The 20289-nt window shown below is 40.5% G+C and overlaps 4 protein-coding genes across 5 annotated transcripts; 1 reads left to right on the plus strand and 3 right to left on the minus strand.

Moving 5' to 3' along the window:
* The first annotated feature begins 3780 nt into the window (after positions 1 to 3780).
* Positions 3781 to 5476, plus strand: LOC129178292 (zinc finger protein 239-like). The gene is made up of 2 exons (XM_054770363.1): positions 3781 to 3816; positions 4314 to 5476. Exon 2 carries the CDS (start codon positions 4364 to 4366, stop codon positions 5375 to 5377), a length of 1014 nt encoding a protein of 337 aa, XP_054626338.1. The 5' UTR covers positions 3781 to 3816; positions 4314 to 4363; the 3' UTR covers positions 5378 to 5476.
* Positions 5477 to 6718: 1242 nt separating this feature from the next.
* On the minus strand, positions 6719 to 10075 carry LOC129179156 (zinc finger protein OZF-like). Its single transcript, XM_054772035.1, has 2 exons — positions 9982 to 10075; positions 6719 to 8603 (listed from the first exon to the last, which is right to left on the minus strand). The coding sequence occupies exons 1-2, from the start codon at positions 10073 to 10075 to the stop codon at positions 7117 to 7119; spliced, it is 1581 nt and encodes a 526-aa protein (XP_054628010.1). The 3' UTR covers positions 6719 to 7116.
* Positions 10076 to 11802: 1727 nt separating this feature from the next.
* Positions 11803 to 16916, minus strand: LOC129178281 (gastrula zinc finger protein XlCGF17.1-like). 2 transcript variants are annotated; one of them, XM_054770345.1, is made up of 3 exons: positions 16493 to 16916; positions 14510 to 14683; positions 11803 to 14327 (listed from the first exon to the last, which is right to left on the minus strand). In XM_054770345.1, the coding sequence occupies exon 3, from the start codon at positions 14274 to 14276 to the stop codon at positions 13170 to 13172; it is 1107 nt and encodes a 368-aa protein (XP_054626320.1). In that variant the 5' UTR covers positions 14277 to 14327; positions 14510 to 14683; positions 16493 to 16916; the 3' UTR covers positions 11803 to 13169. The 2 variants fall into 2 exon arrangements, with proteins under 2 accessions (XP_054626320.1, XP_054626319.1); XM_054770344.1 differs by lacking the exon at positions 14510 to 14683.
* Positions 16917 to 17141: 225 nt separating this feature from the next.
* LOC129178268 (gastrula zinc finger protein XlCGF57.1-like) lies at positions 17142 to 20027 on the minus strand. The gene is made up of 2 exons (XM_054770327.1): positions 19357 to 20027; positions 17142 to 18667 (listed from the first exon to the last, which is right to left on the minus strand). The coding sequence occupies exons 1-2, from the start codon at positions 19550 to 19552 to the stop codon at positions 17694 to 17696; spliced, it is 1170 nt and encodes a 389-aa protein (XP_054626302.1). The 5' UTR covers positions 19553 to 20027; the 3' UTR covers positions 17142 to 17693.
* Positions 20028 to 20289: the final 262 nt, after the last annotated feature.

The raw sequence follows: 20289 nt of genomic DNA on the forward strand, positions 1-20289 counted from the left end.
GCCCAAATATTTCACCTCATCATAGACTTTTAACATGTTATCTGCCAGTGAGAAGTCAGGGAAAATTAATTTCATATCCTCTTTACTCCTGACAATCATGATGTTACTCTTTTCTGAATTATATTTAATATCAAAGTCTAGGCCATACTGTGAACAAACCCTTAACAGCTGCTGTAGACCAGCACTGTATGGACAAAAGATCACTAAATCGTCAGCATACATCAGGTGGTTTATGGTAGTATCACCAACCCGGCAGCCAGTCCTACATTCATTCAGCAGCTTAGATAAATCATCCATATACAAATTAAAAAGACAGGGAGACAAAATGCTGCCTTGTCGCACGCCGTTACCAACATGAAAGGGGGATGATACAGAGTTTCCCCACTTAACAGATATAGATTGTTGAGCATACCAAAACACTAACATTCTTATTAAATATTTTGGGACACCCCTATTATACAATTTGTGAAATAACTTTTCATGATTTATATGGTCAAAAGCCTTTGAGGCGTCAATAAAGCAAACAAAAATGGTAGTATTGTGTCTGTTGTACAGATCCATAATCTCCTTTAAGGCAAAAATGCACATATCTGTGCCAAGCTTGGATTTGAAGCCAAACTGATTATCAGATGTCATGATAAACTTCTCCATTCTATTCAACATAGCCCTTTCCAAGACCTTTGATAAGGTACTTGCCAGAGCTATAGGACGATAATTATCTTTACTATTTATTTTTCCAGCTTTATTTTTCACAATGGGCACTAAAATAACAGACAGTATAGACTTTGGTAAAGTACCATGAATTAGAAACCCAGTCAAACATATTGCTAGCAGAGGATAGAGTTTTCTGCTGGCGAATTTTAAATGCTCAGTGGATATCTTGTCTGCACCACAGGCCTTATTATTACTGAGCTTCATCACAATCTCATTGACTTCTTGTACAGAAATAGTCACATCTTCATCTTTGTCTACATTGTCCACCACAAAGGAATTACTTTTGACACAATTAAACAGCTCATAGTAATGTTTCTGCCATAACTGAGTGATTTCGTCTGGTCCGTTTGCCCCACCAATATTTGTTGGTAAAGATGTTTTAGAAGTGTTCAATCTTTTGATTTCTCTCCAAAAGTCAATAAGACTATTGTTTTGTAGTTTTTTTGCGAGTGAGTCTGATCTCAATGTATTTTCATTCCTCTTAATAAGTCGTAAGATATATTTAAAATTTGCATTTGCCTGTTTCTTATAGTCAAATAAGGTACCATGCTTAGGTTTTCGTGCTTCAACCCACAGTTTGAAAGCTCTTCTGGCCTCAGCATGAAGCTCTTCTGCATATTCATTCCAGCCTGGCCTGGCTTTATATTTTTTCGTTCCATTGAGAGACTTACTTGAGATAATAAGAGATTTTACAATTGTCTCATACAGGGAGCACAACTCAAGGCCATGTTGCGCATTCTTACAATTCATATCACGACATGTAACTGTACTTTTTGGCAATTCAATTTTACTCAATAAAATATCAGACTGGGTACGGTAAAGGTGAAAGTCTTGCTCGGTCAAATTGGCCCAATTTATTTTCCTTTCTTCTGGGTTGTCACTCACAGGCACGACAGCTGGTAAATTGCCCATATTTATGAATAGAGAAAATGGTACATGATCAGATGTTGCCAACTCATAATTGATCCTGATGGCCTCTATAGAGTCATGTGCATCTTCAGTGCAGATGCAGTGGTCTAACCATGATGTTGAGTGCCATGCTTCACTAATGTAAGTGTAGCTATCCAGTGGCAAAAGTACTTCACTGGACAGAGTCAACCCATTATTGGAGCAAAATCGCTTTAAATGATCAGCAAAGATAGATTTTGAATCTGACACATCAGCATTCATGTCACCCACGATGAAGAAACAAGTAGAAGGGTTGTCCTGAACATATGATAAAACATAGGCCAACTTATTAAGGTATTCATCCTCATTGTGTGGACTTTCGTAGGGTGTATATACGTTTAGTATAATAAAAGTTTTACCCCCACAGCTGAACTCTATTCCTATAGCCCAATCAACATCAAGTCTGACTACTCTAATCAATTGATCATATCTTTTATGCCACAACACTGCGACACCACCAGATATTCTGCCACGCACTAACTTTGTGCTGTAGTCAGTGGTAGATTCACCTGCTCCATAAAAGTTTTCATGTAAGGAATTAAGTCTTTCCAAGTCTTGTTTAGGTAGAAAAGTCTCCTGAACGCACAATACATCACACGTTGCCAGGAGTTTATCCACCACAAGGCGACAGGATTTGTCTGCTTCCGTATGTCCAACACGCAATCCGCGCACGTTGTATGACACAACATTAATGTTCATTTACTTGGGCAGATTGGTCCCATGCTCACGCACAGCTGCTGTCCTGTAGCACTAGGTGTACTCACAGGTCGATCATCAGAGCACCGCAGCTCAGCCTGCCCCCCGGAACCAAGTGCCACGCCGCCAGTGTTAGCTTTGGATCTGCGAGCTTCAAAATAGCGGCGGACATACGTCCCCGCTGGCCAAAGTTGTGGATCGTATATTTCTGACACTTCGTTACACTCGACCGTGACCTGGAATGAACTGAATCTATTGAATTTGGAGTCAATTTTCCGACAGGTCACCTGCTTCCCCAATTTCTCAGCCAAATAGGAAGACAGGGTGTCTGCATCAAGCTCCGGAGAGAACCGAGTGGCAAAAACACTCACCAGTTTAGTTCTAATCACTGGGATGGTGTTCTCAACTGCGGTGCCAATTATTCCAATATTTCTCCGCTGATCCCTTTCCAAACGAGTGTCCATTATTCCACCTTTGCGCTGCACTGTTCCTCCTGGGGTTCTCGGGGGCCTCCGAGCTCCCTTTTTCACAACCGTGCTCCACGCAGGGGACTGAGGCAACACGTCCACTCTCTCCGGCTCTGGAGCCGACGCGGCTGGTGCTTCCGCCAGTACAGGTGCCGCCGCTCCGCCCGTCCGCTGAGGTGTACCGCGGAGGTTCTCAATAGCTTTCAAACGGCGATCCATAGCCTCTGTAGTGGCACCAAGGTTTTCATTCAGGTTTAATTGGGTCTCCATAGCAGCTCTTAGATTCGAGATTTCCCGATTCAGCCGCTCCATTCGATTAAGCAGAGCCGAGGCGTCCATGTTGCCAAATCCAACAGGTGGTAATTCATCCAGGTAATGAGATACGAACCTTGGGATGTTCTCACCACATTCGTTAAGTACCTTTAGGCAGTCTTTAATGTTATTCGTGTCCTTTTGTGAGCCTTTGTGCCTGATGCAGCGTATGGAAGTCGTGCACATTTCAAACAATAGCCGCTTGGACTCTTCAATCCATTCGGATGAGAAGTTGCTTGAAACCAGCAGTACGATTTCATCTTGTGACAAAGTTCTCATTTTGATGACAATAAAGTTTAAAAGCTCATCCTCTATGATCATTCTCCCATCTGTTGTTTTATAAACAAAAATCTCAGCTTTTGTTTGAGAGCAACCAACTGCTCCAGCACGCACGGCTGCACCCACCGCAGCCGCCATTTTTTTTTTTTTTTTTTTTGATCATAACCAAAACAAATGGTGATTCTACGTCAACCAATAATGACAATTATACATGCCATTTTAAAAATTCAAATGAGACACGGGAGAATCTTTCTAAGCAACGCTTGACCAAATGTTCAACCATTTCGAGAAGAACTGGGCGGAAACCAGGCGGTGCAATATCAGCGATTACGTCACTACACCGCCCTTTTTACTTTCTAGATTACTTGCCATGCTCCAACACCTCGGAACACTCGAACCTGTAAGAATGTTTTTTAATTGAAGGACCGGTTATGTTTTGTCAGTTCATCAGAGACAAAGTCACAAAGTCAGGAAATATTTGTTGTGTTAGATAGAACGATATATGCATCGTGTGATAGAGTTAACGTGAATTCTATTGTTGTCTCGGTGAACTTTGGAGCTCCTCAGGCTTATTTAGCTTGCTAGCTGCTAACAAAGAGAAGTGTGTAAAGTGTCAGTAAAGTGTTGGGATTGTGTGAGAAAGTGTGAAAGTTGCAAAATACTAGGAGAAGCTTTCTCGAACAAAAGAGCAGAACGAGCTACAACGTCAACTACTGGACACTGTTTTTAAGAACCATCAAGTTGTGTTACACAGAGCAGGTTTGTTTCATCCCACACAGTGGGACGTGTTAACCTGCACGTGAAAGACAGCTTCAGACATGCTCTGTATGATAAACCAATATTTATGAGTGGAGATGCGTTTCATAAAGTATGTGTTTGTCTTCTTGTGTCCTGCAGACTTCAGTGAAGAAGATATTCTCCCTAATCAGCAGGAGTGGAGCTTCAGGATGGAGCAGGAGGAGCCACAGCCCCTCCACATTAAAGAGGAACTGGATGAGGAGCCAAAGCTGCCTCACGTTAAAAAGGAAGAGATGGAGACACAGCCTCCCCATCTTAAAGAGGAGTCTCACAGCATCAGTCAGGAGGGAGAGCATCTTGAAGGATTGGAGGAGTTTAGAGCGATTGTGAAGAGTGAAGATGATGAAGACAAAGGTGAAAGTGAGGAGAAGAGAGAGGTGGAACCTCCAAGCAGCAGCTCAACTCAACACATGACAACAGAAGCCGATGGAGACCACTGTGGAGGATCACAAGCAGACAACCTCTTATCTCCACTATCAGATAGTGACGACACAACGTCGCACTCTCCTGACACTGATGATAAAGACTCTAAAGCTGATATGACATGTCACACTGACAACACACACTTTAAATGCTCTCACTGTGACAAAACCTTTAGCTTCAAGTCACATTTAAAAAGACACATGATGATACACACAGGAGAAAAACCCTTTCTTTGCTCAGCGTGTGGTAAAAGATTCTCTCGCAAAGTACATTTGACAGCACACACAAGAATACACACTGGAGAAAAACCTTTTTCTTGTTTAGCATGTGGTATACGATTTGTACGAAATCATCATCTGAAAATACACATGAGAATACACACTGGGGAAAAACCCTTTCCCTGTTCACTGTGCGGTAAAAAATTCACTATGAAGTCAAATTTGGATCTACACACAAGAACTCACACTGGAGAGAAACCTTTTACCTGTTCGGCGTGTGGTATAGGTTTAACGCGAAAAGATGATTTGAAAAAACACACGAGAACACACACTGGAGAGAAACCTTTTACCTGTTCAGCATGTGGCGTTGGTTTTGCTCGAAAAGGTGATCTGAAAAAACACATGAGAATACACACTGGAGAGAAACCGTTTGCATGTTCGGCATGTGGGATACGTTTTGCACGCAAAGATCATTTGAAAAAACACATGAGAATACACACTGTGGAGAAAGAGTCACATTGAAGTGTGTGTGTGATGAAAGATTCTCTTATATGTACCACCTTAGCATTCTTTCACACATGAACATGATGCACGTTAAACAATTAAAGTGGAAATTAAATTTATTGCGACACAGGATAGTATGTCTGCTTGGAACAATTTGTTAAAAATAAAAAAAAAATAAGTTTTGCTTACTGTTGTCCACTCTTCATGACCTCCAGAGTTGTTTTACTTTACGTATTGCAGTTGATAATTTCTTTTTTACACTTTTATGACAACATTAAAATGTGACTTAAAACATTGCCTGCACAGCTAATAAATGTTTCATAATATATATAATTGACACTAGAACTGATTACCTGTATTTGTATTTCCATTATTTCCTATTTGGAAACTGAGATGTCATACTCAAGGCCCAGGGGCCAGAGTCGACCAGTCATATCATTTCATGTGGCCTGTGAAAGCCTGGAAGCAATGCACATGAAAGAGACAATTATAAATATTTTAAATATATTTTATATATATGTTTTACATTTTGTATTATACTGTACATAGTTTATATACAGTATATATATTTTAATATATGTTTCTTTTTCATATATATTTTTCATTATTTTATTATTTGTATTCATTTGTTTTTCAATGGTTTTACATTGTTCTTCAAACCCCATTTAAAATGAATTGAGTGAATTGTATACTAAAATTTCCTGATGTCAATGTAAGTAAGTAAATCAATAATGAATGTCAGTAATCAAATATGTACTCATATCATGAGGCGATTGTACATTTATATGGTTTCACAGTTACATGGGGCCCTCTGAAGGCAGCCATTAATGCATTGTGGCCCACGGTCAAAGCAAGTTTTTTTGCCCCTGATCTAGAGGGGTCTGAATACTTGCTAAACATAGCGACAAAGTCGACAATTGGCAACACTGATCTCTCCTGCCACGTCTTCTTATTCTCCTCATTCCTAAAGGTTGCTACAGACAAAAAAGTCTGAAGGGGTAAAATGTGTTTCCAAGCATCTCTGTGTGTGGAGCCTACGACAAGTTTTTCAGTCATAGACTTAAGGAGTTGGTAACATTCTGGAGTTGACAGATATCCAAGACGTTGCAGATACAAGCTAAACAACTTCACAAAAAAACAAATTGTGCCAATTATAATATTGAAATCACATTGGATGCGTGCCAATTTTGGTGACTCAAAGCTATTAATCAGGGGCGTCCAAATGTTTTTCCAGTGAGGCCCACTGAGTAAAAAAATGAAATGATGCAAATTTGCCAATGTGATATTTTGTAAAGCAGCACATGTAGATATGCGATGACGTTGTGTACTGAATATTTCAAGAATCTCAGCATTGTCATGTAGGTGAAAAGCATTTTATTAACATTAACTCCATTTTTGCCCTTTTTTCCCCATTTTTGCTGCAGAGAGCTTCCGGTTTCAACTGTACAAAAGAGAGGAGAGAGGTACGTGCTGCAAGAGGCCCAAAGTACACACACACACATAAGAACATTGTTTCACACGTGAACATGATGCAATTTTAAACAACTGGGACACTGACACACCCCTATCAGCTTTCTCTGAGAAATGAAACACTTTTAAGTCTTTCCAAATCAAAACACCACCAGGTTATTTACTGACATTTAAATGCTAGAAGCATATTAACAAGATCGTGTGACTCGCACAACAATTTCAAATGTGATGATGTTTGAAAATCAAAGTGATCAAAGTCTCGACACTTTATTTTAAGTCCTGCAGCTTCATTTCCTGCTGCTGTTCTCACCAGCACACTTGTGATTGTTAATCTGGTACTTATAAGAGAATCTTTCATCACACACACTGCAACTGAACACTTTTTCTCCAGTGTGTCTTCTCATGTGTACTGTCAACTCACCTTTTCGAGCAAAACCTATACCACACACCGAACAGGAAAAAGGTTTCTCTCCAGTGTGTTTTCTCATGTGAGTCTTCAAATCATCATTTCGTGCAAAACCTGTACCACACACCGAACAGGTAAAAGGTTTCTCTCCAGTGTGAGTCCTTGTGTGTACTTCCAAATTTGATTTCTTAGAGAACCTTTTACTGCAGACTGAACAAGTAAAAGGTTTCTCTCCAGTGTGACATCTTGTGTGTAAATTCAAGTTTGACTTCAGAGAGAATCTTTTACCGCAGATTGAACATGCAAAAGGTTGTTCTCCTGTGTGAGTTCTTGTGTGTAACTTCAAATTTGACTTCAGAGAGAATATTTTACCACAGATTGAACAGACAAAAGGTTTTTGTCCAGTGTGGATCATCATGTGGGTATTTAACTGTGACTTAAAGCGAAAGGTTTTGTCACACTGAGAGCAGAGGTTGTCTGTGTGTGTTCTTGTGTGTCTTACAAGTGCTGCTCGAATAGAAAAGCTTTTCTTACAGATTAAACAGGCATATGGTTTTTCCCTAGTGTGTGTCATTGTGTGTATTTTCAAAATTGCCTTTCTAGAGAATTTGTTACCACAGGTTGAACAGGTAAAAGGTTTCTCACCAGTGTGTCTTCTCATGTGTACTTTCAAATCATTATTTCGGGCAAAAGCTACACCACATATTGAACAGGAATATGGTTTCTCTCCAGTGTGTTTTCTTGTATGTTCTGTCAAATATTGCTTCTGAGAGAATGATTTACCACAAACTGAGCACAAGAATGGTTTCTCTCCTGTGTGACTTCTCATGTGTACGTTCAGATTACGACGGTTTTTTAAAGTTTTGTCACATTGAGAGCATTTAAAGTGTGTGTTGTCAGTGTGACATGTCATATCAGCTTTAGAGTCTTCATCATCAGTGTCAGGAGAGTGTGACGTTGTGTCGTCACTATCTGATAGTGGAGCTAAGAGGTTGTCTGCTTGTGATCCTCCACAGTGGTCTCCATCAGCTTCTGTTGTCATGTGTTGAGTTGAGCTGCTGCTTGGAGGCTCCACCTCTCTCTTCTCCTCACTTTCACCTTTGTCTTCATCATCTTCACTCTTCACAGGGACAACAATCACTCGGAACTCCTCCAATCCATCAAGTTGCTCTCCTTCCTGACTGATGCTGTGATCCTCCTCTTCCTCTTTAACGTGTGGGGGCTGTGGCTCCTCCTCCATTTCGTCTTTAAAGCGTGGGAGGTGAGGCCCTCTCTCTTCCTTTTTAATGTGGAGGTGCTGTGGCTCATGCTGCTCCATCTTGAAGCTCCACTTCTGCTGCTTAGGGGGGATATATTCTTCACTGAAGTCTGCAGTACATAAGAAGACAAATACATGCTTTATGAAACGCATCTCTTCTCATAAATATGTCTGTCATACAGAGCATGCCTGAAGCTGTCTTTCACATGCAGATTAACGTGTCAAAGAAAAGCTTTGTAGGAATTAAGTTAATCAGAATGGCCTTTACTCATCACTTACTGTATACTGAGGTACAAGCAAAAATGTGCAATTATCCGTCCATACATATACAGCATACTATTGGGGGGGGTTGGGTGGTAGACAGGACAGGGTGACTGGGCGATGGAGGAGGGAGACGAAAGGGAACAACAAGAGGAGAGGGGAGGAAAAAAAGACAATTCCAAACTAAGTAACTGGGGAGTACATTATGGGATTGTCAAAAAAACAGCATACATAGGCACAAATAAGCACACTTTTTCGACTAGAACACGAGACTTGCACCAGGGAAGGGAGGAAAGGGTTTCCATAATCGGGGCGAGCTATGGCCCCCATCTCGCCAGCCCCGGGAGGGATATCGCGACGATGGATGAGGGACGGGATGTGTGTACAAATGCGCATGTCCTTGGATGCATGAGTGTGTAGGCCTGAAGAAGTTCCCCTGACATGTGAGCAATTTTGAAGCCTCGGTTCTAACACAACTTTATGCTTCTTGAAAACAGCGTCCTGTAGTTGACGTTGTCGCTCGTTCTCCTCTGTACTCTGTCCTCCTCGTACTCTGCTATCGTTTTTTCGCACATGTTCACACAATCCCAACACTTAACTTACTCGCACTTGATCTTGTTTAGCAAAGTGTCGATCGCTTCCGCGTCTCTTTGTTAGCAGCTAGCAAGCTAAGCTAGCTTTAAAGTTCACCGAGACAATCGAGTTCACGTTTACTCTATTGCACTACATATATATCCTTCTTCTTAACACAACAACTATTATATGAGTGACTGTAACAGAGTGCGATGTTTTGTCTCTGTTCAATGATCAAAACATAAACAGTCGTTCAATAAAAACATTCTCACCGGTTAGAGTGTTCCGAGGCTTTGGGGTGCATGTGACGTAATCCAGAGAGTAAAAGGCGCAGTGTAATGACGAACTCGCTGAAGTTGAGCCACCTGGTTACCGCCCAGTGCTTCTCGAAATGGTTCAACGTTTGGTCAAGCGTTGCTACGAAAGATCCTCCGGTGTCTCCTTTGATTTCTTAAAAATGGGGAGGAGAACTGTATTTGATTATTGGTCCATATGGAAGCAAATCAATACAGCGCATGTGCACATTGATCGCCATTTTGGAAATATTCTTCCGGTAGCCTTCGGAGAAAAACACAACGGACAATATAAAAAATACTTAACTACTGAATGTGAAGGACAAAGAGATTGAGTGGCAGTAATATCATATCATTATACCATTTATTCGTGTCCGGATGAAGTCGTCTCGACGCACCTTGAAGCCTCTCAAGCCGTAGACATATACAGACGCCACACCAAGCGTCGCCGCCATTTTGGATGTGTCAAGGCTGCGCTGTAAATGAATACGAGTAAATGTACTTACTTTCATAAAGCGCATTTCTACAAAGAAATTTAAGTTATTTCCTCTCCTTTATACAGTCACACACGCACTAATATACTTTGGAAACAGTTAGGCACAGCTAGGCAGTTTTGTACATTGTTATTGTGATTGTTTTTGATGCCTGTTTCCCTGCCACTGAAACTGATCTTCAATTGGGAGATGATTGTGGTTGTCGATGATGGAAAGGCCTTCTGAGGAAGTACAGATGACTCTGCCCTTTCCTGCATAGAGCATCCATGTTGGCAGTCCAGTCCAGTTTACCATCTAGATGCACTCCCAGGTATCTGTAGGTGTGAAACACCTCCTCACGGTCACCTTTAATGAGAACAGGTTCTGGGTGTGTCCTCTTTCTCCTAAAGTCCACCACCACTGCTATAGATAACAGAAGATGTGCAGCTGCTGTATTCATGGATCTGACAAAAGCTTTCGATACAATTAATCACAATATTTTAATTTCAAAATTAGAAAGGTACGGAATTAGAGGATTACTTGTAGTTTTGTATTGGGTTAAAAGCTACCTAGCAAAGAGGAAACAATTTGTAAAGCTAGGAGAATACACATCTGGGAGTTTATACACCACGTGTGGAGTACCCCAGGGGTCCATATTGGGACCAAAACTGTTCAATCAACGACATTTGTAAAGTAACAAAGGACTTAAAGTTGGTCTTATTTGCGGATGATACTACCGCTTTTTGTTCTGGTGAAAGCATACATGAACTCATTAAAAAGGTCAAGGATAAAATGGTCATATTAAAGTCATGGTTTGACATGAACAGATTATCCTTGAATTTAAGTAAAACTAAAATAATCCTATTTGGAAATAGCAGAAGGAAGATGTACGACCAAATACAAATTAACGGAGTGGACAATGAAAAAGTGGAAGAATATAATTTCCTGGGGGTTAAAATAGACGAAAAAATGAGTTTGAAATCTCATATTAAATATATACAACAAAAGGTGGCGAGAAATATCTCTATATTGAATAAAGCAAAATATGTTCTTGACCAAAAATCACTCCACATCCTGTACTGTTCCTTATTATTAGCATATTTAATGTATTGTGTGGAGATATGGGTAATAATTACAAAAGCAATCTTCACTCACTCACTGTACTGCAAAAAAGATCTGTGAGGATCATTCACAATGCCAAGTATAGACAACATACAAACCATCTATTTTTAAAATCACAGATATTAAAATTTGCAGAATTAGTATTCTTTCAAACCGCTAGAATAATGCATAAAGTTAATAATAAATCGTTACCCAAAAACCTCAAACATTATTTCTCAATTAGAGAGGAGAAATATGATCTGAGAGGAAAATTAAACTTAAAACATTTATACGCGAGAACTACGCTGAAAACCCACAGCATTTCCGTGTGTGGAATTAAATTATGGAATGGATTGAGTAAAGAACTCAAACAATGTACCGAGATGAGCAAATTCAAAAAACAATACAAGCAGTTGATGTTTGCTAAATACAAGGCAGAAGAGTCCTGATTATCACAATGATGTTCTGTCAGGTTCGTTTTTTTTTTTGAAGTTTTGTTTTATTTATTTATTTTATATATATATATATATATATATATATATATATATATATATATATATATACACACACACACACATATATATATATATATACTTTTTCGTCTTCTTACTGTTATTTATTATGTATTATTATTCTGATGATCATAGAAAACATGACATGGAATGCAGGAAGTGAACTACAGGTGTACTAGATGTGGAATGGATGGGGCGTAGGATTAAATAAGCTTTGCTTCTTCCTACTCCTTTTGGACATGTGGAACTGTGAAAGAATGTTCATGAGATGTATTCCGTAGTAACCTTCGTGTTCAAATAAACTACACCAAACCAAACCAAACCATCTCTGGTCTTGGCGGTGTTGATATGCAGATGGTTTGTGTCGCACCAGTTGACAAAGTTGTAGATCAGTTTTCTGTACTCATCCTCCTATCCATTCCTAATACATCCCATGATGGGCGTGTCGTCCACATACTTAGATACATGGCAGAGCTTCGAGTTGGACTGAAAATCGAACATTTACAGCGTAAACACAACAGGAGAGAGCTCAGTTCCCTGTGGTGCTCCCATGCTGCTGGTCATAAGTGTCAGACCTGCAGCGGGAGGGAGTGGGGTGTGGTGAATTGGTGCGGAGAAAACCCACACACGCATGAGGAGAACATGCAAACTCCACACAGAGATGCCCAAAAGGAGAGTCGAACCCAGATTTTCCAGATTGCCTGTGTGGCCAACATGCTAACCACTAGGCCACCGTGCAGCCCTTATTTTGACTTAATCCTTGAAAAATTTCTGCATTTTTGCTGTTTTCTTTTAGTTTTTTTGTTAAATTGTATTTGTACAATGGGCCAACAACTGGCCCCCGGGCCGCACTTTGCACACACCTGCTATAAATAAGTGTGAATGGTGACTTGTGTCATTGACTTTGGCATTACTAAAATACTTGGAATTCCAATTGTTTATTGAAAATTAGACATGCCGCTACTTAGCTCTCCAAAAATACCCTTTTTATTGTGCACCTCGATTTCACAATCTGCAAATTTCGCTTTCAAATATTTATCAAGGCATATTTCACCACATACAGACACATCATCAGTTGAAATATTTCTAGCAGTCACGGCTCTCATGTCCAAAGTCTTTCATCCATCCCCAACGAGACAAACTCTGCCTTGCTCCAAAGCAAAACAGCATCTGAAGTGATTGGAGATAGCAAAGCTTGTGGACTACTGATGCTTTTGTCACTGTGACATCACATCCATCCTGACAGCACCGATGCAGACTAGACAGCCGACAACACCCAGGCCCTCCAGCACATCCAAAAGAAGGGAGTCTACAGGAGAACATGACATTGTTCCTATAATAGTTTGTCACTAGGAATACCATTATGATTCAGTATGAATACAAACAGAAAAAAAGAAGCAGCTGCAGAACGTTAAGCACACAGCAATGACGTCAAAGTCTTGACAGTTCGACGTCCTGCAGCTTCACTGACTCGTGCTGTTCTCACCAGCGCACTTGTGATTGTTAACCTGGTACTTGTAAGAAAACCTTTCGTCGCACACACTGCAACTGAACACTTTCTCACCAGTGTGTGTCCTCGTGTGTCGAACAAAAGCTGAACGGTCGGCAAAACTTTTGTCGCAGAACGAGCAGGAGTACGGTTTTTCTCCCGTGTGCGTCCTTTCGTGCGTTTTCATGTGTCCCTTGATAGAGAACCTTTTTCCGCAAACCGAACAGGTGAAAGGTTTCTCCCCGGTGTGCGTCCTCGTGTGTTTCACTAACCCCGAACGATCACTGAAGCTTGTTTTGCAGACGGAGCAGGAAAACGGCTTTTCGCCAGTGTGTGACCTGACGTGTGTTATTAAATGCGAACTTTCGGCAAATCTTTTGCCACAAAATGAGCAGGCAAAAGGTTTCTCTCCGGTGTGCGTTCGCATGTGCTTGATCAACACGGCATGAACTCCAAAACTGGAATTGCAGATTGAGCAGGAAAAAGGTCTCTCTCCGGTGTGCGTCCTGGAATGCATTAACAAATTGCCTCGTAAAGAGAAACTTTTACCACACACTGAGCAAAGGAAGGGTTTCTCTCCTGTGTGCGTTCTCGTGTGTGCTGTCAAACCACCCTTTATTGAGAAGCTTTTGCCACACACTGAGCAACTGAATGGTTTTTCTCCAGTGTGACATCTCAAATGTCGCGTGAGATTCTTCTTGTTGCCAAATGTTTTGTCACAGTGAGAGCATTTAAAGTGTGTGTTGTCAGTGTGACATGTCAGATCAGCTTTAGAGCCTTCATCATCAGTGTCAGGGGAGTGCGACGTTTTGTCGTCGCTATCCGATAGCGGAGCTAGGAGGCTGCCTGCTTGTGATCCTGCACAGTTGTTTCCATCAGCTTCTCTTGTCATGCGTCGAGTTGAGCTGCAGGTCAGAGGCTCCACCTCTCTCTTCTCCTCACGTCGACCTTTGTCTTCATCATCTTCACTTTTCACAATGACACAAATCACTGGGAACTCCTCCGGTCCTTCAAGCTTCTCCTGACTGATGCGGTGATCCTCTTCTTCCTCTTTAACCTGAAGGGGCTCCTCCTGTTCCATCCTGAAGCTCCACTCCTGCTGCTCAGTGGGGAAGATCCTCTTCACTCACGCCTGCAGGGCACGAAACAAGACAAACATGCGGTAACTACAGACGAAATATAAAGAGATGCACTATTACAGAGCAGCAGGCAAGGTAAGGATGGTGCCTGTGCTAATCACAGCATTCGAGGGGTAGAGGTACAGGACCATCTGAGATCTCCAATCCTGGGAACAACAAAGACACTGACACTCACGAGTCCGGGTGTCACAGCCAGATGTTGCTGTCCCTTGGGATGGCTACACTGATGGTCCCTCTCTCCTTTATTAGTCTGGACGTAAGTTTGACCATTCACAACCACCTGTGGATGTCAGTGGGTGTGGTCAGGCCTTTGCCACCATGGTTAGCGGGCCCACGTCATGACCCACTGCTGGGTGAGAAGAGCATTACATTCGTTCACGTTAGAGACTCTAAAAATGTCCAATAAGACCGGAAACAGTTGCTAGTTTTGAAACCGGTCGCTTTTTTGACAAAGACAGCGAGAGGTCAGGTCCTGTAGAAAGTAGGCATGTCCGATATTGGCTTTTTGGCCGATATCAGATATTGTCCAATTTTCGATTATAATATCAACCGCTACTGATATGTGTCACATGACATATCTCCTCTTGTGGAATTAACACATATCTGTTGTGAAGCTAATGGATACAGTATCAGCAATTAGCTTCTTGACGTGGCTGTTAACAACATTGTACAACTGTCAGCAAACATCTGAGAAACACTTGCGATAAGGCATGGCAAAGCGTGGCTCGAGGAACTCCTCAAGTTTGGTAAATCCGGCGTCTTGCACGATAGAAAAGCATTTGCAGTCACTGCAAATTGCAAGTATACAAATATACGCTAGTCAGGAGTGAGCAAGCTTGACGGTTGTTTGCACGCTTCAGACGCGGTTTGTTGAACCTCTCCCTGATAGTCAGCTGGGATGGGCTCCAGCATACCCCTAGTGAGGATAAGCGGCATAGAAAATAGATGAATGGAGGTTATTACAAGAAGAAAATTCACAAAAAGAAAGTTGAAATAGTTGGGGAGAAAAAACAGTACACTCAAATGAAAAAAAAGATGTCATTTTGAGAGAATAAAGTCAAAATTTAAAAAAAATGTTAGTGTATGTATCTTAACTTATATTGTGTTTATTTTCTTTAACTTAGTGTATTTTTATTTTGCATGCCCTTATACTTTTGTAAAATGTGATATTATTACTTGCTTGGTTTATGTTGCACCACAACACCTCAAAAATTCCTAGTTTATGAAACCTTTCACTGACAAGAGCAATAAAAATTATTATTATAAAAATTAAATATTGAGAAAAAAGTCATATTCTAACAAGAAAAAAATGCGTGATTTTATGAGAACCTAAATTAAAAAAAATGGACAAGTTGTATTATTATGAGAAGAAAATCTATGAACATTATTAAAGACAAAAGTTGAAATATTTATTATATATATAAAAAACTGAAAAAAAAGAGCAATGAGTGAAGTTGATAGTTGATGATAGGCTTTTTCACCTAGACCACAAAGCTGTGATGCAGTTTGTTCTTGTAATTCTATAACTTCTTAGCAGATGTTGCTTTAAAAAATATCCAAGTGGCACTAGATGTATAACAAAAGTTATCTGTTATCTGAAAAAGTCAGTTTTTGATTGCTCTGCTCTACGTCCTGAACTCCACTGGAGAAATGCATGTTTTCTATGCTTTGGTTTGTGAAACTATTATTTCACGATGATTCGGAAAATGTGCCCTTTCCTTGCACCTTTTTAATATGTTGCCTTGACTTCGGCTGCATTTCCTTTTGCATAATAATTTTCATTCCTTGTATGTCTGTAATGTTTGATAGCAAATGCTAACTCGAACTGTGTATAATGAGCTCTACGTAGGTTTTTTTGGCTGGCATACTACTGAGTTTATGTACACAACTATTGAGGAATTACCGTAAGTATCTTTGAATTGATTTGTGAATTATTTAATATCAACTTCAGTATTTGGATTACCTTAAATTGAAACTGTGAATGTGTAACCGAAATGAACTTTTGTCCTTGGCTGCTTTACATAAATAAATATCTTAAATCTATTTGTAGATGGTTACAAGTTTGTTTGTTACAAGTTGGACTACTTCTGGCAGGTAGGGAGATATTCTGCTGAGTACAGGAAGGCAAAGGTCTGCCAGTTGACAGTCAGTCACTAACCTGATTATTTCAACTTGAGTCTTCTTGAAAACGGCGTTCGGTCGTTGATGTTCCTCCTCGCACTCCTGCTGTCGTTCTTTCTAACTACAAATACTTCTCCAGCTGCCGTTAGTTTCTCGGCGTTCGTACTTGACACGTTTTCACACAATCACAACACTTTCTTTTACTCACACTTGATCTCTGCCTCGCGATGTGTTGATAACTTCCGCGTCTCTTTGTTAGCAGCTAGCACGCTAAGCTAGCCTGAAATGCTTCAACGTGAACAGATAAGCTTGTGCAGACACTAAACATGAATTATTTATGGTGTGGTTCGTGATAGAAATCGGGGAAAACAAGGTTATGAGCGCATTATCGCCGATTTTACTCATTTGTGGAACAAGAAGAGCGACAATGGGAGATTGTGTCGACTGTCGAGTAAAAAAAAAACAGACGGGTGCGGCAAATAACATTGCGCATGCTCACACCGGCAGCCATCGTTGGTCCATTGTTTATGGCACGCCAGAGGGACAAAATGTTTGACTTTGCTTTAGTACTTGCTGACAAACCGTTTAAGTACACACTATTTATTTTACAGGGAACACATGCCTAATATCGGCAAATCGCATATACCAGCTTCGATATATTATCCTCATTTACTTTATTAATAGTGTATTCATAAGTATGCTACGTACATTACATTAATAAATGCATGTTCAGTCACCTCTGAAATAAAAGTGACTATCACAGCGTTTAATTTTTTTATTGAATTTAAATGGCAGAAGCAACAAGATTGTGCTACACACACAACAATATATGATGTTGTAGTCAAACTTTGGCTTTTGACAAGCCAAAAAAATAACTGTACAGACCTTTTTACCATCAAGAGACTCAATTATATTAACTACTTTAACTGCAGAAGTTATTGTACTGTGTAGCGTTTAGAAACCAAGTCGTTTGATAAAATACTGTATAAAGCTGTACAGCAACAATTTCTCAAAAGACTGCTACAAAACTTTGATATTGTCCTGTAGTTAATATCAGACCCTCCTTTCAGCAAGGGAAGAACAACTTTTTTTTTTTTTTTTTTTACAATTTAAGGGGGGTAAAAGGATCAAGAGTTGAACTCAGCCTCAGTTACCGGTCTGCAAATGACACTGCTAAGGAAGGTAAGTGAGGGGGGACAAGACAAAAGTGTTGACAGCTGATTTCAAGTCCTGCAGCTTCATTTACTGCTGCTGTTCTCACCAGCACACTTGTGATTGTTAAGCTGGTACTTATAAGAGAATCTTTCACCACACACACTGCAACTAAACACTTTCTCACCAGTGTGTCTTCTCATGTGTACTTTCAACTCATCTTTTCGAGCAAAACCTATACCACACACCGAACAAGAAAAAGGTTTTTCTCCAGTGTGTGTTCTGGTGTGCGCTGTCAAATGTGTCTTCCCGTAGAATGTTCTACCGCAGATAGAACAGCTAAAAGGTTTTTCCCCAGTGTGTCTTTTCATGTGATGTTTCAAACATGGCTTTTGTCTAAAGCCGATACCACAGACTGAACAAGTAAAAGGTTTTTCACCAGTGTGTATTCTCATGTGTATCTTCAAAGATTGATTTTGTACAAAACCTACACCACACACTGAACAGGTAAAAGGTTTCTCCCCAGTGTGTAATCTTACATGTACTGTCAAATGTGACTTCTGAAAGAATCTTTTGCCGCAAACCGAGCAGATGAATGGTTTCTCTCCTGTGTGATATCTCATGTGTCTTTTCAGATTACTACGGTCATTAAAAGTTTTGTCACAGTGAGAGCATTTCAAGATTTTGCTGTCAGTGTGACATGTCATATCAGCTTTAGCGTCTTCATCATCAGTGTCAGGAGAGTGTGACGTTGTGTCGTCACTATCTGATAGTGGAGCTAAGAGGTTGTCTGCTTGTGATCCTCCACAGTGGTCTCCATCAGCTTCTGTTGTTTTGTGTTCAGTTGAGCTGCTGCTTGGAGGCTCCACCTCTCTCTTCTCCTCACTTTCATCTTTGTCTTCATCATCTTCACTCTTCACAATGACACCAATCACTGGGAACTCCTCCAGTCCTTCAAGATGCTCTCCCTCCTGACTGATGCTGTGATCCACCTCTTCTTCTTTAATGTGGGTGGGCTGTGGCTCCTCCTGCTCATGGGGAACATCTTCTTCAGTGACATCTGCAAGACACAGGAAGACAAACACATGCTATAGAAATGTCTGGCTTTGCTCCATCACATGAGGCATTGTCCTGCACCAGCATATGCTCTGACAATGTTCCTGAGGAGCTCATCAATAGTCACGGTACCTGACTGACACGTGGAGTCGTACGTGGGAAAAAAAACATCTCATGGGGTGACGTCATGCTTTCCCCTTGTATGAGCGTGTATAGTGACTGGCAGATTCAATAAATATCCACAAGACTGTACTGTGATTTATTTGACGATCAAGCAATGGATCATCCTCAAGTGGAGTACATGAAAGGTGGGACATATTGCAAGTTTTTGGCATCATATGAATGCAACAACATAAGACAATGTCACAATATCAACAAAGTAATACAATGATTCCCTTTTATTATGAATGAGCAAAATAAAGGCAATAGTGCAAGATAGGTAAACAAAAAAAAGATCAAATCTACTATTGGCTCTGATTTAAATCCTACAATCCCTTTTACACAAGACTACAATATATGAATTTAACAATATAAACAAAAACATATGGGTTAAAAAGTAACTGCAAAATATAGATCTCCTAGGTATCGATACGATGGATTTTTGTCTCGATCGGCCCACCCCGAGTGAAAAGCTTTTAATGCCAAGTGGTAACAAACAAATAGAACGCTTCCAAACATATGAGAACTACTTACCTACTCTATGTAACGCAACTGGATGTTGCGTAAAAACAGCGTCCAGCAGTTGACGTTGTCGCTCGTTCTCCTCTTTTGTTCGAGAAAGTTCCTCCTCGTACTCTGCTATCGTTCTTTCCAACACTACAAATATTTCTTCAACAGCTGCAGTTAGTCTCTGATTCACCAACGCTCTCAGCATTTGTACTTTACACATTTTCACACAATCACAACACTTTACACTCACACTTGATCTATGCTCATAAATGTGTTGATCACTTCCGCGTCTCTTTGCTAGCTGCTAGCAAGCTAAGCTAACCTGAGAAGCTTTTAAGTTAACTGTGATGAGTTTGTCTGGACAGTAATTAACATTCCCCAAGAAAAATGTAAAGCGACTTGACAACAAACGCGACAAGAATATCATCGTTTTGCTAACTTTTGCAATCATTTCGTCGCAATCTTTAAAAGTCTAAAATGGCGATGACGCATGCGCGCTACTTCTCGCTAACTTTCGCGTCTCTTTGTCAGCAGCTAGCAAACCTTAGCTACCCTGAGACGATTTTATACTGAACGAAGAATATATGTATTAAATGTTATTCTTTTACACGATCTAGATATGTGCAAATTCAGAATAAAAACTAAAACAAGACGGCGAATGAAACCAAAGACACCGTCACGGCGTCCTGCTAACGCTTCCTCATGCCTTTTGTTTGCTTCCGGTGTTGTGCAGACAAGACGCTAACTATTACAGTCTAGACTTGCTGGCTTTCTCGGGTGAGGAGATGTCAGTCCACACTTGACCTACAGCTTCTGGTATTGTGGTCACTTTCAGGAAATGTAGGATGCCCTGGACTCTCGTTTTGCACACACATCATAGTTGTAATTTAGTACGTTAAAATACACTCTTAAAGATTTTAACAACATGATCGAGGACTTCAGAGTGTTCACTGTTGG

Source organism: Dunckerocampus dactyliophorus, chromosome 3 (assembly GCF_027744805.1).
Source record: "Dunckerocampus dactyliophorus isolate RoL2022-P2 chromosome 3, RoL_Ddac_1.1, whole genome shotgun sequence".
NCBI lineage: Eukaryota > Metazoa > Chordata > Actinopteri > Syngnathiformes > Syngnathidae > Dunckerocampus > Dunckerocampus dactyliophorus.